The sequence below is a fragment of the Echiichthys vipera genome (assembly GCF_963691815.1).
Source record: "Echiichthys vipera genome assembly, chromosome: 19".
NCBI classification, from domain to species: Eukaryota; Metazoa; Chordata; class Actinopteri; order Perciformes; family Trachinidae; genus Echiichthys; species Echiichthys vipera.
In genome coordinates, this window is record NC_139844.1 from 22,601,783 (window position 1) to 22,621,850 (window position 20,068).

Consider the following 20,068-nt stretch of genomic DNA (forward strand, 5'->3'; position numbering starts at 1 on the left):
AGACTCAAAGAGCACTAAGAGAGTTTCAGACAGAGGGTGAATACAGGTACAGTACATTCAGACAGACAGTATGGGAAAGATAATGTGTTTTTTGAACATTAAAGCATGTGAACATGTCCTAGTAGAAACCCCAAATACAAGTAAGTAACCTGAAAATGAGCATAATATGGGACTTTTCAAATATATCGCTGTTTTGCATGTTTCCTCATTGGCTATTCTCTCTGATGTCATCCTCAATATGTCATCAGCCTGTCAAGATTACACAAATCATGTACGCAAATTATCTCAAAAGTGTTGTTGAGAGTGTCGGGGCCTTACAGCCAGACTGCATCAGTTCTCATCTCTGATGATCAGCTGAAATCGATACAAAGTGAAAGACCTATTACAACGGCACCTGCCATCCATCGTTGTTTAATATTTGATATTTTCTTTCTTTCCTGCGCCTCCAAAGTACGATGTTATCGCTGTCTGAGGAGATTGCTTTTCGGTTCGCTCCTTCATTTCTTTGGCAGTTATTACATCTGAAGTCAGAGAGGTCACCTCAACATATTGCACAGGTTGTAGAAAGCCATCTGTCAGATTTCATATAATGTAGCGGCCCGCTGGCACTCATGGTGTATTCCAGAGCAATAATACACCATATCCAAACTACATCCCCAAAGTAATTTACACAGCAACATCTCTCACAGACAATATGTGCTGAAGCTGTGCCACATCGGGTATGGAATTACATCACAGTAGGACATATTTCAGAGAGTGATATTAGACATTAAAGGTGCTTCTTCATGTCTGTGTGACTCCAAAGGTGGACATGTTGCAGTTTTTATCAAGACATGCTTGAAACTGGGATCAACCGGATCTTCATCATCACTTTCTAAGCACTTCTCCTCTTCTTTTGAAAATGCATCAACACTTTTCATTGGTTTCACACATTTTTACACCCTTTTTCATTTGCTTGAACACACTGGTCCACTCAGAAGTTAAACTTTCATACAGCTCACAAATAGACTTAAATGGAAGGTTTATGACCAAAATGACACAATTTGTTTACATTTAAAACATGGAACAAATGCAAATATGTCCACCAACACAACTTGTGCTCAAATTTATGTTTTATTTCAATCAATCCTTGCACAAGGGACAACAAAATACAAATACAAAATGCAGCAATTAATATGAACCTTAGTTTGAGATGTTTAGATGTGTTTGTTGATACTTTACATTGCTATAGTATGTGACAAATAAGGCAAGCAAACAGTATATATGACTAATAGTTATAGTAGTAGCAGGAAGCGTCATGCAGGACCACGGCAGCAGGCACCACCACGATCAGCAGAGACCTGCAGAGACATTCATTATGGTCAAACTTTTAGACTTTTTTCCCCCCCAAAGAACAAATAAAAAATTTCACCCAAACTAAAAAAGGCTACTGCATCCGTTTTTTCCACGTCATTTTGTTTTGCTGGAACGTAGCAACCCTACTAAGTTTCAACCCAGAGTCTCATTTCCATCCTTTTAAAACCTAAAGATGCTGAATGCTGTAAATAAAAACAAACACGCTTATAGGGTATACATATCTATAAATAGACGTCTTCCTTTTGTTTGACACGGTTAATCCAGTAGAGTCTTTCTACGAGATCTATGTCAACTGTTTTGAACAAGGATGTGAGAATGTGTGAAACTAATGAAAAAGTGTGAACGCATTTGTAGGGGGAGGCCTCCGCTGTGCTTAGAAAGTGATGACGAACATTAAGCCGACCCTAGTTTCATTAAGCGTGTCTCAGCAGCCGAGAAAAACTGTGAAATGGAGTCAAATGTGTGAGCATCTCATTGCTCTAATCACCATTCTTACCGTCACGATTATTATAATCGTCTTCAGTTGCTGCAGCAGTGCTGGAGTCACTATTATCGCCGTGATCCTTAACATCCTTTGTCATTGTGAATAATCTACGACGGGTATTGTTCTCACATGCTTCTGTGATTATACGGAAAGCAAAATGGTCTAAATCCGGTTAATAGTTCTTTAAAATCACATTTCCTTTAGCAATAATTGACATTTTCCAAATGTGGCTCACGAAGCTTTAATTTGTTTCGAGAATCAGCAGTTAATGGTGATGTTTATGGCCAGGATCGGATGTGACTGCAACATCTGTTTATTCTGTTTGTGTATTAAATGTCTTTGTATTCTTTCCAATCATACACACAGGAACTTAAAAGCAACCATATAACTGTATCCACTTGGGAAGAATAGTTGGCCAAACCCCCACAATTTCCCCATATAATACACTTAATTATATTACAACATATATATATTTATATATATATATATTTCTTAATTATGTTACAACAATGGTATTCATTTGCAGGTCATTTCTCAGCAGGAAATGGGTAGAATTTTCCAAGGATGCAATAATTACATCATGCTTGTGTTAGTTGCATCTGTGCGTGTGTTTGTGTGTTGCCGTGTGTTTCCGCGTGTGGTCGCGCGCGTTTGGAAGCAAAGACAGGGAAGAGTAATTAGATTGGAGAGAAAATGAAATCAAATGAAAATGGAAATGGTTCTGTGTGAATCGATGGGTGAACAATACGAGAGGGAGGGTTTATTTTTTTCAACCAGAACACATCAGCTTCCCTGGGTGTGCGTGACAGCTGTGTTTATTGTTAACACAACATACTGATGACCCATGATGGGAACATTACATGATGTCCATTGAAAACAAAGGGATCAGGTGGGAATGCAAGTAGGAAGTCCTTTCTCTTTTGCTTTTATTTGCCCATACACACACACACACACACACACCTGTGCGGTCAGCATTAAAGCACAGACCATCCTAATCAGCAGAAAAGGCACAGCTACGGTGCTACACTGAGAAACTAGCGGCGGAGCTGTTCTCATCGTCGCCCTTATCTCCTGATCTGTGCACCACATGCAGAGGTGTGCTGCCGTGGTCCTGCTCTGAAGAGGAAAAACCATCAGAGATACAATCACGCAGATGATATCTCCAAAGCCTGCTACACATTACGCTCCACCCACATACACCCCCCTGTCTCTTTATGATGTTCCACATTAGAGACTTATCTGAAACCAGACTTAAAATGAGTTACAGGGCCTATCTGGCAGACAATATGAAAGGTTAGGGTTATCAAAGCCTTCATCAGAGGGCTTCCCAGAGCCTTTTGAACATTGACACAGTGCAGTGGTAGCCCTTCTCATTATCCATTTCCATGCAAGCAGTTATTTTAAAAATTACAGTAAGAAGAGGGGAAAAAGGAGCTCTGTATGACGTCCACAAACGCTGTGTTATCAGTCATTTGAGCTATAATGGTATACTAAATACACTGACCCGTGTCCAGCTCTGATTGCCACAGGCATGGTTTGTTTGACATGCCAGCCTCTGTTAGCCACATATGGTAGAAACAGATCATTACTGTCACGGCTAATGCTGCTAATGTTGCTTAATGTGACAGTAATCACAGGTCTTTCACTCTTCTCGTTCTCGTTCTCCCTCAGTCCACCATCCCTGTTTGGCTCTGCCAGGCTTGAAGCTATTTCGCCCGAAGCAAAGGCCTTTAGAGACGGCCGTCAATTAGTATCAGCCGCACACGCCTAAATATGTGAATACAGAGCATATTTCAAAGCAGTGCGGCAAACGGCCAACACGAGAGTCTCTGAAACTGTTACTGAAGGCAGGTATTCCCTTTGTGACAACCACCAGTGATGTTTCTCTAGACTAAACGGTGCCGCCTCTTATCTGATTTCTGCTGCCCTCGATCTGGTGTGGCCTAGATTCTCATTTTAAGAACAACAACAACGACAACGGCGGCGACGACTTCCCTGTCCCGATTTCACAGCACAATAGAAGGCTTCTGCCTATTCTGATTTTTCTTAAATACAAAGTCAAGAGTAAACAGGGACACAGCCTTGTTTGTTTGAACTGATTGTCGTGCTGCAGTTATCCCTGCTGTCTTCAACAAGGGGGTGTTTGACAACCCTGGGATAATGAGTGATTGCACAGAAGTAGGATATCAAAGCAGGCCTGTGTGTGTGTGTCTGTGTGTGTGTGTGTGTTTGTGCGTATGTGGGTGTGCACCTGCCAGTGTCTGGTACACAGCAACTAGGCTTGTTACATGAGACGCAGCAGCCCTGCAGACAGGAAGTCAAGCTAAAGTGATGAAGTACAGTAGCAAGTGATGTCCTCGCTGACACTTCATCAATGTCTACGTCGCTGCTGTATCCCCACCTCTGTGTCTGATGCTCCCCACAAGTCGTGAGGGGCTCAAAAGTCTTGATTGCTGAATGAAAATCATTACACAGCGGTTATTATTCCTTGAAAATTGGAAAGAGAAGCGGCTGCCTTGCTCGGATGGATTTCATTTGTATGCTGTACCAGAGGCTGTTCCGCACTACCAAGAAAAAAACATGGGGGAAATTCTTTTGCATGTAAAATGAATACAGGATAATGAAGCGGTAACTCACTTTAGTTGATGGAAATGGCAGTAAGCCGACCATAATCATGCTATGATGGAGTTCTGTGACAATATCATGATGCATGGTATAGAAATAGGAAACTGAATCATGACTCCTCGCCATCATTTTCTTTCTAAGCAGGCATGAAACGTTCATTTTGGCTCACGATCGCTCATAAAGCGAGCAGAGTGTTCTTTCCCAGGAGATTAGAGCACAGGGTCCCTCATGTGTATTTCAGTGTGTGCCATGTGTGTGTGTTTGTGTTTATGTTTGCGGTCTTTTGCAATATCCCTTGGGGGGATGAAGAGAGGTTGCCATGGCAGCAGCTTGAATGCTGTGTGAATTACAGTGATGTGTGTGAGTTTGCGTGTGTGTTTGGGAGCGTGTGTAGGTGTGTGTGTGTGTGCGTGTGTGCGTGTGTGCGTGTGTGTGCGTGTGTGTGTGTGTGTGTGTGTGTGTGTGTGTGTGTGTGTGTGTGTGTGTGTGTGTGAGAGCGTGTGTGTGTGTGTGTGTGTGTGTGTGTGTGTGTGTGTGTGTGTGTTTCTGTGCAGAGGCCAGACAAGGACAGTTTGCTCTCGTCATTTCATAGCTTATCATTCGGGCTCTGAATCACTGAAAAAGGACCAGGCTAAAGTGACCTTCCACAATGTGAATATCTCTTCAATGTGAACAAAATGCTGTCACATTAGATATGATAGCTGCCTGCAAAGAAATAGCATATCTATTTTTTCATCCACATTACCATTGATGTCTTTTTACAAGCCATCTGTGAAGGTTGTAGATATGATAACAATTGATGTCTCTGCATCATCCATTGACACAAGCAGGTCACATAGGACCTTACATAGAGTGGCTCACGTCAATATATTTGTGTCATATGCTATAATACATGTTATATAGGGGGTGGACATGAAGTGAGTCCTTCACTTAACATCACTGTGAAGTCATTTGAGGTTGAAATATGAATTTGGTTGTATGATGTTTTTTAAAGCATACTAAATGCACCAGTTAATCGCAATGTCCTGGTACAAAATAACACAAATCCATGACAATATAATGCACTCCAGTACAACAAAACATCCTTTAGGCCACAACATAGACTGTATAAAATATGAATGTAGTCTCCGCCACGTCGCCCATAGGTTTTCAAAGTTCCTTGGCAGTGTCTGATGCTGCCTAACTCCAAGCTAATCCAAAAATGGGCAAAGAGGTGAAGCGTTGTTATGAATGAGGAAATTGGCTATGGACACCAAAACTGTTTTGTACCAGGCTGTAAACATGTTTATTTCTCCTGTAATGCTGACCATTTCAACATGTGGGTCTTTGGGGATTGACTCGCTTTTGGAGCTACATCAATTGGTCATTGGAGGAACCCCAGTTTTTGGCACTTCCGCACAGTTTTTGGCACCGTTGGCTCCATTTTTCAGCACCCGAGGTTGCCGCTTGTTCCATTTTGTGAATAAGACGGAGACAACGCATGTTTTATCTTTTAAATGTTCATGTCCTTTCTGTTTTAAACAGAATCATACTTTCACAAATCCAAAACCAGGAACAGTCATCCACTTCAGCCTGCATTTTGAAGAAGTTTAAATGCCCAATTCAAATCATAATTTCTTTTCATACATCTGGTTTCTACTTTTGTAATTGAATTCCCAATGAAGTTGTTCACTTTCCCCGTACAGTATTTTATAGATTGTTTACCATTCAAGGCCCAGATCACATTAACCTGCCATGGGACCTACCTGGTAATAATCTGCGTAAGCACAAATCCATATGCACCATGTCAGCAAAATAGGAGCTGGAAACATAAAGACCCTAAATCTAGATTTGTAGCTCTTTTAATGATGGGGGCCTCCAGGTATAGTGCATGTGCTGCCACACAGTGAACTCAAGCATTCAGGTTCCAACAACTGCCCACCCTGCCCCATTGGTAATCCAGCCTTGCTCAAGAGGAGCCTCACGATAAGCCTCTGGGCTTTTTGGCTCCGCCTGCACATCTGTTCTTATATTACTCTTTCCTTGTGTTTTAGCCTGTTACACGTTTAACGTTCACGTCTCTGTAAACGCCGCAATTCACCTAAGCTGCTGGCAGAACTTGATACAACCAACCTCTGAGGCAACAATGATAACTTCTGAACCACCAGGTGTTCATTTACAGTCTCTCCAGATGTGTTACATGGTTGAATAATGTACAGAAAAAAACACTGTCAGTAGCACAATGTGAGCATTAGTGAAAGGAGTCATTCTAATCATACAAGATACTTTTATACAATAAAACTTTACTTTTATGAGGCATAACGGTAACCTGTAATGTTGTATACTGAATGCACTTTCCTTACTGTGCCGGGCTCCTGTGGTATGACTCCCCTGCAAACCGTGGAGAGATGGGGCTGACTCATCAATAGCAAAGGCAGTATAACGTTGGTGTCTCTGACTTGTGTTTCCAAAATGTCGAGTGTCCGGGAATTTTAATAAATCTGCCCAGTGTTCCCTGTGATGCCTTCGGCAGTTTCACGCCAGCGTTGCAGTGCCAGGAAATATTTTCTACACATGGAAGACAACATCAGCTGTCAGACAAAGCTACGAGAGGAAGCACAACTCAAGACACCGGCGATGTTGTATTTGCTGGCACTTTCTTCCATTTTCCTGGCAGTTTTGACACGTCACGGTGCTCGGTGCCTCAATGCGTCTGTCACTTTATAATATACGGTACACACTGCATATTGCAACAATGTCGTAATGTCTTCCTCACAGTTAGATGAAGACATTAACATTCATGTCATCTATCTATAAACTGCCACATAAATGAGAAACCGATATGCCGGGGAAATGCATTTTCGCTTTGCAGCTGAGCCTTTCCGAGGGCTTAAGCTGCTAAAGCTGTGTGATTTCACTTCTGCGGCTCTAATGTATGACTATTATTAACCTCTCCACTTATGAGTGAGTGAGTCACCCTGTCCAGTGACAGAGCTGCCACAAGTCCTCACTCAGCTGTCTGACTTCATGAAGGAGGAGAGATCCAAGCCAGTGACGCCAGTCCCGTCTCCCCCTCGAGCCAAGATCCTTCCTCTCTGCGTAGAGGAGGTCTCGTCTGCGTGACCTGCCACTGCAGCCTTGTCTTCTCTCACACTTCCTGCTGCCTCAGAGTGGAAAGCAGGAAAAATGTCTCACTCAAAAAAACTCCTTGGGCGGCTACATCCTGCATTCATCAGCACAGGACATTTCCATTTTGATTTCATCTGATGTAGCAGCTCATAAACTGTTGGTCAGAGGCCAGGAGGTTGAGTTAAGGTCAACGGAAGTGCCAGTGTTTATTTAATGTGCTGAATTGTCCCCTTAGGTTTACCCTGAGGTGACTGGATAGCTTTTTTAGCAATGTGTTCATAAATTTGCACTCAAGTATATCCTGTACTGCAGTAGGCCTGTGATGCCGAATCATAAGCCTACAGCTTGGAACACTTTTAGGCTTTGCCTGTGTTTGTGCTTTTGTGTTTTAATATTGTATTAATTCTGTTTTCTTTGAGGTCAAATGATTGAGATTGTCTCTTTATGGTTGGACAAACCCTCTATGTAGTATGTGCTATACAGTACAGTGCACAATGGAGCTTTGAAGGGGAAGTATTGTGCTCATTTTCAGGTAATGCTTGTAGTTTGGGTTTCTAAAAGAACATGTTTGCATGCTTTTATGCTCACAAACACATTATTTTTCTCATACTGTTGTTGTCATACTTTTTATTACTATATTCACCCACTGTTTGAAACGCTCTGTTTAAGCACCTGTCTCTTTATGCCTGCCTCCAGTAAAAGCCCAGTCTGCTCTGATTGGTCAGTGTATCCGGGTCTTCAGCATTGGCAATCTTGCCATCTCTGCACTGCAATGCAGTCGGGGAATGGGTGTAACAGCACTTTAGCAGCACTTTCTACATATCTATAGTATAGTTGTGACATCACACCCGTACACAAGTACTGATGACTCGTCTAAAGGTAGTTTCTGAATACAGGATGTGTGCATTTCTCTGTGGTTTGGAGCACTTTTATACTTATACAGTAGTTATATAGCACCTCAATCTGATTTGTCATTTTAAGACGTGGCAATCTCACTTTTAACAGTATGGGACCTTTTTATATTATATTATGGGTCACCTTGACATTGAGCTTTCTTTGAGGATAAATGATTGACATTGTCTCCCTAGTTGAAAATATCCCTCAAAGAAGAATTACTTTATTAACTCTATTATTATTCATGTTACATGTTACACACACAGGCCCGAAATACGCACATGCATAAACAGGACCTATATACATGCAATTAATGGAGAGATGTTAGAGCGAGGGGGCTGCCAGTGACCAGCGCCCCAAGCAGTTGGGGATTCGGTACAGCACCTCGACAGTGCCTAGGAGATGAACTGGCACCACTCTCCAGCCGCACCCTCTATGTAGTATGTTCTATATATTACACAACAGACCAACATTTTAATGGAGATTTCATCCATCATAATAAAAATGGGCACTTTTGAACCTCTTGCGATATAGAAAACAACAAATGAGAGCTTTCCTTTTCTATAGCATGTCATTTTAATGGATGTGATTACAATTTGATATTAAAAACAAGCGTGGCTTTTTAATTTCACTACTTATTGTGATTGCAATTGTTGTGTGACGAGCTGCTGCACCAAGCAGATCATGTGGAAAGAAGGGGAAGACATGTGAGCATCATCGTCGTAGCATCAATGAAACATTATCTTCCGCGCTCCCTCCTCTCTCTCCTGTATTCCTCTTTTCCCTCGGATCCGCAGCTCTATCCCTCACTCTCTTGGTTAAAAACAGGCCTTAGGTCCCACAGCGCCATGGAGGGCAGAATGTGACACATGTACCCATCCCCAAAATAACTTGTTTTTTTCACTCACTTGAAATTGAGGGGTATTGCAGCTGTTGCCCTGTACCAACACGCTCACTATGGGTCATAAAAAGAATAAGTGCCATGGGAATTTGTATAATTCTCCACAGTAAATATAAAAATAAACCTAAAGAATCCATGGGAGCGGGGTCTGTTGTCAAAACAGAACCAAGAATACCTTTGATGCGAACTTGATGTCAGCACTATCATTATGACTGTGAATGTTTGTCGTGTTTGTGAAGCATCTTTGCCTTACTTGGTTTGACTCTGTGTCCTTTACTACCACATTTCTGTCCAATTAAAAATGTTATTCCCTTTGCTCAGCTCTCCAGTTGGCATTCACTGCGTATTTCCCCTCTTTTCCAAAGGCAACGTTGGGGAGAAACAACACTTTCTGTCCTTTTCATCCCTCGTTCCTCCTTCTTTCACTCTCACCACTCGTCACGTTCTCCTGCTGCCCGCTTTTCCATCCTCCGTCCGCCTGCCTCGCTCTCCCTCACATCATCTCCTCTCACTCTCACTGAATGATCTCATTCTTCCTATGCCTCTGCATCTATCTGCATCTATCTTCGTGAATATAATCGAATCTCTCAGTGGAGGTTACCCGCGGGGTGACAACACTGATACTCGCTGGTGTCAACATGAGCTGGCTAGCTGCGTTGCTATGTGACAGTCTGAAATTGGCTATTTTCTGAATGTTCAATGCAATGAAAACAACTCTAACTTGAGTGGGTTTCATGATGCATTCCAAGAAATTTCATTTGATTGCAACCGCCGTTGAAAACACATTCCTCTGGTGGATTTATACCCTTAGGTCTTCATGTAACTTCAGCATTACAGGGGAAATTGACCTTAGATCATTTTTCTACACTGAAACACAGCCTGTTAGGAAGTTGGTGAGTAACACCGCTCCAGGGATTCAGAGATGCTCACCCGTCCTCATTGACCTCTATAGTCTTCCAGGATGCATCTCGCTTCAGTGGTACACACACACACACACACACACACACACACACACACACACACACACGCAGTCAGAAGCTCTCGCTGGAAGGCACTGCTGGGGCAGCCTGCCGTTACTCCTCGGCATGTAGGCGTGTCTGGATAGCTGATGAGCCTCAATGGATTTTCTCGAGTGCTGCTTTCCACTGTGAATGAGTCACATAGTATATCAGGGAATGGGGGCAAAAGGAATCTTTGGGGATTATTATTCTGATTCATGCACAGCTGTGGTTTAAGCTTAGCAGAATCCCTATTTGGGGTTAGAGTGATGGGTGAATGCAGAGATGTAGCGTCATAAAGCTGGAGAATCTACGAACATGCGCGTATACTGTATTTATCCAGGATGTAACCTGCAACATGTCCATCTCTGAGCAGCATGTTGATATTGCTCTCAACTGAATGGGTGAGACAAAAGCAACACTGTTGCACAGTGAAGAATGTTCCAGCGTTATAACAAAGAACAAAGTGGGTGGCTCACGGAGATTATATCATAGAAGCCAGAAGCATACATACACATAAGCTTGAGGACTGGGAAATGAAAGCTTGTGGGTGCAGCCACATTCTGAAACTGTGAACCATCGTTTCTGAGATGAGAGGCCTCTGTGTGAAAAATGCATTTCCATGTTGCGGGGGTTTATTCAGGCAGGCAGCGAGAAACACAAATTTAGAATAGTGCATGTTTGTGTGTGTGCATGTGTGTGTGAGTGCACTGCTACTGCCTGAAAGCAGGGGAATAAAGGTTAAATCGAACACTTCTGTCAGTGTCCTGCGTCCAGCTGCAAGCATTCCTCTTAACGCCCTGGATTCCTTCGTGGAATTTCACAATCCCGCTGTCGCACCCCCTGAAAATCTAGGAAGAACAATGAATAATGAACCTCTTCCGTCCTCCGCTTTGTGATGTATTAGGGGGGCACAATTCTGCAAGACGGGGATTTGTAACAAAGCACACAGCCCCGTGCCAGCTTTTTATAAAATCGTATCGGTGTAGTATGTGAGTGCGTGTGTGTGTGAGTGTGTGAGTGTGTGTGTGTGTATGTGTGTGTGTGTGTGTGTGTGTTTGTGTGTGTGTGTGTGTGTGTGTGTATATGTTACAAGATTGACGGAGTGGGGATGTCAAGGGGGGTTGTTTTTATTTTAATGTAAAGCACTTTGGGCAGCATGTATGAAAGGTGCTGTATAAATAAAGCTGAACTGATTTGATTTGTGTGTGTGTGTTTTTGTGTGTGTGTGTGTGTGTGTGTGTTTGTTCGTGTGTGTGTTCAGTGTAATTTTTAGATGCAGTGCAGTCCAGTAGTCGAGTCACATCAGTACCATTTCACGTTATTTGCTGCATATATTAAAAAACAAATAATGTCTTAAAAACATAATATCCTCTTCCAAAGATGACACCATTGTGTGCATGTGCAAATGCACATACCTGCATAGCTGGATGGTGTATTTGTGTTGTTGTGAGAGAGGGAACCCCCCCTTGCTTTCCCTTGAATGACATTTCAGGAGGAACCACAGCACGTACAGTAGCCATACTCTCACTGCCTCCACCGCCCCTCTCCACTTCCCCTCTCCTCCCCATCTAATTTACCAGCGTGCGATGCATTTAGATTCCTGGGGGTGTAGCCTCACTACATGGCTCTCACATGACTGCGCTGCATATTAGAACTCAGGTTGGAAGCCAATGGGGTTTCGATGTGGGAGTGACGTCAGGGGGGCGGGTTGCATGTGTGTGTGTGTGTGTGTGTGTGTGTGGGTATGTATATATGTGTGTGTGCGTGCGAGAGAGTGTGCGCGCGTGCATGTGCATGTGCAAAAGCCCCCCCCTCTCCGTCAGTCAGCTCTCTCGCTCCGCTCTGTACAGGCGCAGTGTGTGAAGTGTGTGCAGCCCGGCTGGCCTCCCTCCGCACTGAATGGACTAGATTCCCCGGCCACGTAAGAAGCACAGCGGCACCACGGGAGAGAGGATGTCCTGCTGAATCAAGGGATAGGCCTGGGAAAGTCGGCCGGCCGTCCCTTCCTTCCTCCACAGCTTAAAGCAGCAAGACATACGCGACACTTTTTTCTTTCTTCCATTGGGACTAGACCAAGAGAAAGAGGAGGAGGACTCCCCGCACACAAAGAGCCACAGCCGTCTTTTCTTTTTCCGGATGGGGGTTTCTCCTTCTGTGGTCGATGACAATCACCGGTGCATGGATATGATCCTGGAGAACAAGGCCGTGCACTGACCTGGTACTAGTTAGCCAAGGAAGCTAACTGGTTAGCTCCTTGCACCTGCTAGACATCATTTGTCTGTCAAATTCCCTCTATATTTAGCTTGCAAAACTCGCTTTATATATATATTTTTTGCGTGTGCATGTGTCGTCTGTGCCTGGAGAGCCGTATCCGACGAGTTGTTTCCGTTTTATGAAACGTGCCATTGTACCATTTAACCGGCGAGATAAGCTAGCAAACAAGCCGCGGGTCCCCTCAGCAGCCCCCATTCATTAGAGAACCGGACCTTTGCTCGCCTTTGTTACGGTCCGGTCGCTGCTGCTCGCCCTGCTAACGTTAATGACACTGCAGCAGGTTTGTAGGGAAGGTTTTCAGTCGACTTGGGGGGTCGTCATTTTGTCATTTTAGCCCGGCCTCGTCTCCCTGAATGGAAAACAAAGGGGGGCAAATGAGCAGTTGAAGTCCTGCAGCAAAGAATTACAGAGCCCTATTTGTTGCACGGAAACCCACAGACCGGGGTCCGGTGGTGTTGGTAGTTTGTCGTATTCTCCAGCAGCAAGGTGCAGTTGAATTCATTATTTTTTTCTCTAAAAAGTTTATTAAAGATTTACTAAAGTATCGGACGGTTTGTGACATTTGCACTGAGTTTGCAACCGAGCGGCGCCGTGATCCAGGAGGAGGAGAAGAAGAAGAACCAGGGCTTTTGTGGAGTTACCGCACTTATTCCTCATGAACATACAGAGGTCAAATCCAATTAACATTTCACGTTATGGGAGATCGCGGCACAAATCGCACGATTTCGAAGAATTGTCTTGCTTAAGGACTACAGAGTCGCACCAGAGTTTCAGTCCCAACCTCGGGTCCCCCAGCCCGCCGGAGACCCCGGACTCCTCGCACTGTATCTCCCGCATCGGGGACTACCTTTTGTTGGAGCCACTGGAGGGAGACCACGTTTTCAGAGCCGCCCACCTGCACAGCGGGGAAGAGCTCGTATGTAAGGTGAGTAATGGATACGGCGGACGCACACTACCCGGTATAGTCCCTCTACCTTCACCGGTTCACTTCACACAGGTTCCCAATATGGAGGCAACCATTACAGAACTGAACGTGTCCTTACAGGGTTCTCACCTTTTGCATTCATTACCACACGGATGCTTATTGCTTTATGTATCAGCCCAAATGCAATGACTATACAGAGATCTACTTGGTTTGTGTCCATGGGTTGGCCGTTGCAGAGAATCCACTCCCCAGAACTGTTAAATAATTGCTTGAATGGTAAATAGAGAGCTGGCACAGCAGCCTAATGGAAAAAGTGAATGGGGCGAGCTGCGTGGTTTGGATTGCATGATGTAACGTTGACAAAGGAGTGAGTAACCACGCACACACACACTCACTCCTCTCTCCGTGCAATCCTCCCTTACCCATTGCTTCTCTCTTTTCATACTGCAAATGCTCTAATGGTTTTATTTCACCCTTGGTTTTTTACATGCAGTGCATAAGGATGGTCGTGTTTGCACATAATATCACTTGGGATTGCAGGATGTGGAGGGCAGTGCTCAGAGAAACGCACACAGGGCTGGGAAACTTTCAAAGTTCAGCCAGCTGCTGTGACATTGGCACCAGCATTGACTCCACTAACCATAAGAAAGAAAAAAACACTTTCCCTTAAGGTTAAGGACAACCCTGTGCCCTTTCCTTCCACGTTTATAGCCCATATTGACTTTGGTATATCACTGATTATAAGGGCAGCAGGGTTGTCCCTCAGCTACATTCCAGCTTAAGCAGGCTTAAGTGCTTTGATGAATTGAGACGATAGTTACATGCACCATTGGACTCATAAGGCATGACATATCCAGTAACCCGTACCTTTTGACTCGAGATAATGTTTCGTCATGGCAATAACAAATTAATGGCCTCTGGTGCAGCCTCTGAGTTAACTGCCTTTTGACCTCATCTGCTTTGTGCCTGATTCAATGCAGCACCGATCAATCCCCACTTCCAGGGCTGGTCGTTCCTTCCGAACTGGACGCCTAGTTCACAACTTAACATCTTGAGGGCTGCGGGGTGTATTTGTATTGACTGCGAGCAGAGAAGCCCTCTCACCTGAACTGGTTGTGCTGAAAGTCAATGGGGGTTACTATGGAAACAAAAGAGACACTGCAACCCCTGGCTGCAGTACAATAGCATTCACCAACATGATGCTTTCACTGTGCCTCTGTGCAACCTGACACTCTCTGCCAAAAGGGTAAACAAGAGTTAGGTGTCACAAGACTGTGGTAAATTTCTCATAATCTACAGGACAACTTAAAGCACTCTGAGTTGGATTTGTTTGTCTCCAAAGTGGGAAAGGGGAAAAGACCCTGACTAAAAAAAACACCACCTGATGAGATGGCTGTACTCATGAGCCCCCCTAGGTTAAAAAAATCTATAAAATGTCCTATGGCTTGCACGTCGACTGTAAATCTAAATATTTTCCGGTCTTTTATTGCAGGTTTTTGACATTGGCCGATACCAGGAGTCACTGGCGGCCTACTTTGCCCTGGGCCAGCACCAGCATATTAACCAAATCCTGGAGATCTTGCTCGGGGAGACTCGAGCCTATGTGTTCTTCGAGAGAAGCTATGGCGACATGCACTCTTTCGTCCGCACCTGCAAGAAGTTGCGGGAAGACGAAGCTGCCAGACTCTTCTATCAGATAGCCTCGGCTGTGGCACATTGCCACGACAACGGACTGGTCCTCCGTGACCTCAAACTGAGGAAGTTTGTCTTCAAGAATGAGGACAGGTGAGTCCCGCAGAAACCAGTCTCTGTTGCGCATAGGCTGTGTACTTTGGCTTTTTTTTGTTGTTGCATCTGAACATGCTGTGTGTGATGTAACTGCATAATGTAACTGTGTCACCATTATCTGGCTTACGTCTCAGCTTACACACAGGATAATGTAAACTGAGATGAAACAAGAATGGCATGCCTCACCCAGATGTTATGCGGAGCACAGGAAACATGAGCCCTTTGTGCCTCTCGGAGCTATTTTTGTAGGTTCAGTAGTGGATGTGACACATATATTCAGTGTACGCTTTATATGGCGCATGGAATCCCACTTTGGGAGGATCATTGCAGTGCGTACATATATTCCAACAGGAATGAAGAAGTTTTCTATTACAGATGATAAATTAAGGCAAGCTTTTGCCACTGCTGCACCCTCTCAGTCATCAGCAGGAGGAATCTGTAGAATCACACTTTCACAACACAGGTCTACTGACCTCTGGTGGCAGCATTTGAAAACTACATGCATAAAATCCAGGCATCTGTTGCCACAGCAACCCGAGAGCGCCTTATTAAAGATATTTTTAATTTTGAATTTAGATGTTGATTTCAGATTTAAAACATTTTATCATACTTTTTACTTTAAGCCTTAATGCTAACCCATTCCAAGAGGAACCTCACTTCTGATCTTACAACCGTGACAGAGGCACAGGCTGCACTTCGATGCCCTCGTTCTGAAAGTGTGATGTCATTCTTTGGCACTAACTGTGGAAAAAGGAGGTTGAGCTGCCTCATGTATTCAGTACGGGTCTGTTGACCTTGAATTTCACACCAGACTGCGCATGAGCTGGGGCAACCCCCCCACCCCCCCTCATTAAATGATTGCTCTCGGGTGAATTTTAAGAGTGATAGGACACTAGGGCAGTATTGCGTCACACTTACTACAGCATATGGCCTATCAATAATACTTTTCCGCCCTCCTGGCTCAATGGACATGAGTGTACATAGACAAGAAGACAAATCTGTTTTAGAGACAGACTCATAGATCTGCTGTGGCATGAACCCAAGTGTGTGACAAAAACACTATAGTGAAAAGGAAAGAAACAAGACCAGGCATAAAATGATACCGAAGCAGGCCTTCTCAGCATGTGCTAGCTCCCTGACATACCGTTGTCAGCCTTTGACCAAACAGCAGCCTGTTTAAAGAGCACGGGTCAAAGGTTGGCCTCGAGTGTAATCCAACACAGCTACTCAAACAGGCCTTGTTGATCTGTTCCTCCTATACCAAGCTCATGAGACAGTTTACGGTCAGCACGCATCGCATCCTGTATAGCTTTAAGAAGCAGCGTTACCCGAAGGCCACCATAGATTCTGCTACATGTTTGGGAACGGAGGGGTGAGGGAAGCGGTGTTCAGTTGGTCGCAATCTGCAACTTCAGCGTTGGATCCCAATAAATCCACTGCTCCTTTAAATAAAGACAATGAGCTACTATTAAACAGGCAGTCTTATTTTGTATTTCTAAGCCCTCTTAAGTGTAATTGCAGGTTTGAACATGTCCCACAAATGAGCTGTTATCTAGACCGTAATATGCTGTATTTTTAAAAAACACATGGCTCTTTACCTCAGAGGAACAATGGGCATTTTGACTTAAACAGAAAAGAATCCTAATTTCTGGCATATTAATGAAAGCAAATTACAATTACTGACAATGAACGGATGAATTGGCTAATGTGAAGGTATCCGCATGTGTCTCAGATGGCAAAAAAAACATTCTTGAATATGTCTAAGCCAGTGCTTCTTGGTTTCCTTCTTCCTGCCTGCTCCCAGTAGATAGATACTATCACACACCCTGTCTCTTTGTCTGGTGCATTATGTCTCGTGGACCTCACACGCAGATGGCAGCATTTGCACAGCCCCACAAGTGTCTCTTACCATGCACATGGAAAATTTTTCTTGCCCGAGCCTCTCAAGATTCTTTAGTGACAACGCTTCTGAACAAGCAGTCGTTATTATCTGCACTCAAGGATATCATAGCTGCTATTGTGGGGTTTGAGGAAACTGCAAATAGATCTCATTTGGAGGGGCAGGAGGGGGAGAGGGAAAAAAACACACATTGTCAGGTCCTTGATTCTCTGAGAACAGTTCAATGCATCCAACTTAAGACGATCAGTCACCCGTAATTGTGTTTCTTTTGAATTGTGGAGGTCTTTTGGAAAGCCTATTTGTACGTCAATGCTTTTTGGCTAGGCTTTTATCTAAGTGAAAGGAAATGTCAGACTTAAGCCTTGAGCATTATGTGCTCTACTTCCTCTGATATCCAAAAGCGATGGATCTCAAACACTTAAGATGCCCATCAGAGCAAATTACCCCACTTAAGGATCTTTTGTATTTCATTTTTTGTTAGTTGGCATCCAAAGATTGTAACTATCATAGTGATGATCACTTAATGATAGCATTCACATTAACAGATTATTCTATGTGCATTGTTTTGTAAAGTGGTATCATTAAGTTTAGTGTATGTTTCTTTCCCTTGTGTGTCTCCAGGAGCCTCGTGAAGCTGGAGAGCCTTGAGGACACTTATATCCTGGATGGTCACGATGACTCCCTGTCAGACAAACATGGCTGCCCAGCCTATGTCAGTCCTGAGATCCTCAATGCCAATGGCAGCTATTCGGGAAAGGCAGCTGATGTCTGGAGTCTGGGCGTCATGCTTTATACCATCCTCGTGGGGCGCTACCCTTTCCACGATGTTGAGCCCGGCTCTCTGTTCAGCAAAATCCGCAGGGGCCACTTCAACATCCCCGAGACGCTTACACCCAAGGCCAAGTGCCTGATCCGCTCCATCCTCCGCAGGGAACCCACAGAGCGCCTCACCTCTCGGGAGATTCTGGAGCACCCCTGGTTTACCTCCTCCGGAGCACTAGGGGGCCCTGCGGTGCACGGCAGAGGAGAAAGGGAGCAGGAGCAGATGGTGCCTGAGGTGAAAATGGAAGAGGAGCTGGAGCAGTTCTTCCGCTGAGCAAGCACCAAGCACAAACGGACGACTCCGCCACGGTCGGCTCGCCACGCTCACATCAGAGCCAAAAACAGTAGTTTAGAGATTAATAGGTGAACATTTGTCACTCATAATAAAGGTGTTTCCATTCTTTTTCCTTATCCATCATTTCATGGAAAACCTTGAGCCTGGCATGACAAATGGCATCTATACACCACCTGGCGATGCACCTCCCGCTCGGGGAGGATGCCGCCAGACATGCAAGTTGCAAACAATGTAGCAAATGTTCTTTTTTTGGATCTGTTTGGTTTTAATGTGGTGCTCATAAAAGTAGACACATTCACCATTTTTGACACTATGGAAAGCATGAAGGGACATAAGAACACAGGAAACCAAGGAGAACAATTCAGAAAGAGCTGACAGAGTGCAACACCACACCCTTTCTTACACATTTGATTTAGTTTTTTTTGCCCTAGCTTTACGTGGTACTAATTTAAACCACAGACCCAGGGTCAGGAATCCCAACCCCAACTTCTATGTTAAACAAATACATGGTGTTTTTTTTGTTTTGTTTTTTTTCCCTGACCTCGGACCATTGGTTAATAAATGGAGCAGCTTTGGCTTTTTCTCATCATCCACATGGTTTATGTCGTCTTTGTTTCACGGTTACGTTTTGTTTTGTCATCTCATGTGTCACAGTTTGACGTTCTGGATATTTCTGATATAGTCACTCAACTCCTTGATTTGTACATTTCTGCCTCCTCAGTCTCTTAAGCCTTTACCACACCTGGTTCATCACCTCACTTTTCATTTTTCTGTAACATTACTTTGAGTCATTTATTTGTTTTTAAGCTATTCCACTCTGTTGTTACTGCTGCTTTAATATCACTCCCTAAACCTCAATCTTAAAACCGTTTTGTGTCGGCAAGCCCCCAAACATGTCATCACGCACTTGATGTGTCCCGTGAATGGATGAATCCATCTCTTAAAAAAATTAGCTTCCTCTTATTTAAATTCATTCTTCAGTTGTAGGAACGAGAACGTAACATTTATTTAAATTGTAACAGCTATATATATATATATATTATATATATATAAATAAATATATATATATTTAAAACTACATTGCAGGGTTTTTCTTTATTCAGAGATTCCTCTTTCATGTATGATGTAGGCAATATCTTGACACAGGACACGACGCGAGAGGAAAATGTCTGTCTGAAGTTTAGGAATACACAATATCTTCTGTGCCAGTATTCCGGTGCCCCCGACAGCCCATCCCGCCCGGTCTCCCTCATTTCTTTTTCAAAACTTGATACGAGATATTCAGTGATAGTATTGCTACGACATGTTCACTCCAGGGCCCCGTGTTAGTTTTCTACTGCCTGCGTAGGTTTGTGTGAAACGGTCATGCTCGGAACGGGTACCGGTGGACATGTTTTGTCGTATCTCGATGTTACTTGAATTTGTGTTTTTATCTAGTCATTGGCATGTGCCCCATGAATGCTATAGCCTGCCTAGCAGGGGGAAGGGGTGGGGGGGGGGAGGTGGGTGCTTGTTTTTCAAGAAAAGTTAAAAACATGAAAATTCAATTTGCTACTTTTCTGAGTTGCTTTTCAATTAAAAAAAAAAAACCCTTTGCTTTTATTGTTTTTGTAGACTGAGCTACCTTTTATTTAAGTTGGTGCTGATTTGGTGCTAATGTTAAGTCCTTTTGGTTTCATGGAGGGGGGTGGTGCA

General features: G+C 43.9%; 1 protein-coding gene across 1 annotated transcript; it reads left to right on the plus strand.

Moving 5' to 3' along the window:
* The first annotated feature begins 12,226 nt into the window (after positions 1–12,226).
* On the plus strand, positions 12,227–19,840 carry trib2 (tribbles pseudokinase 2). Its single transcript, XM_083934620.1, has 3 exons — positions 12,227–13,568; positions 15,061–15,353; positions 17,878–19,840. The coding sequence occupies exons 1-3, from the start codon at positions 13,299–13,301 to the stop codon at positions 18,350–18,352; spliced, it is 1,038 nt and encodes a 345-aa protein (XP_083790746.1). The 5' UTR covers positions 12,227–13,298; the 3' UTR covers positions 18,353–19,840.
* The last annotated feature ends 228 nt before the right edge of the window (positions 19,841–20,068 follow it).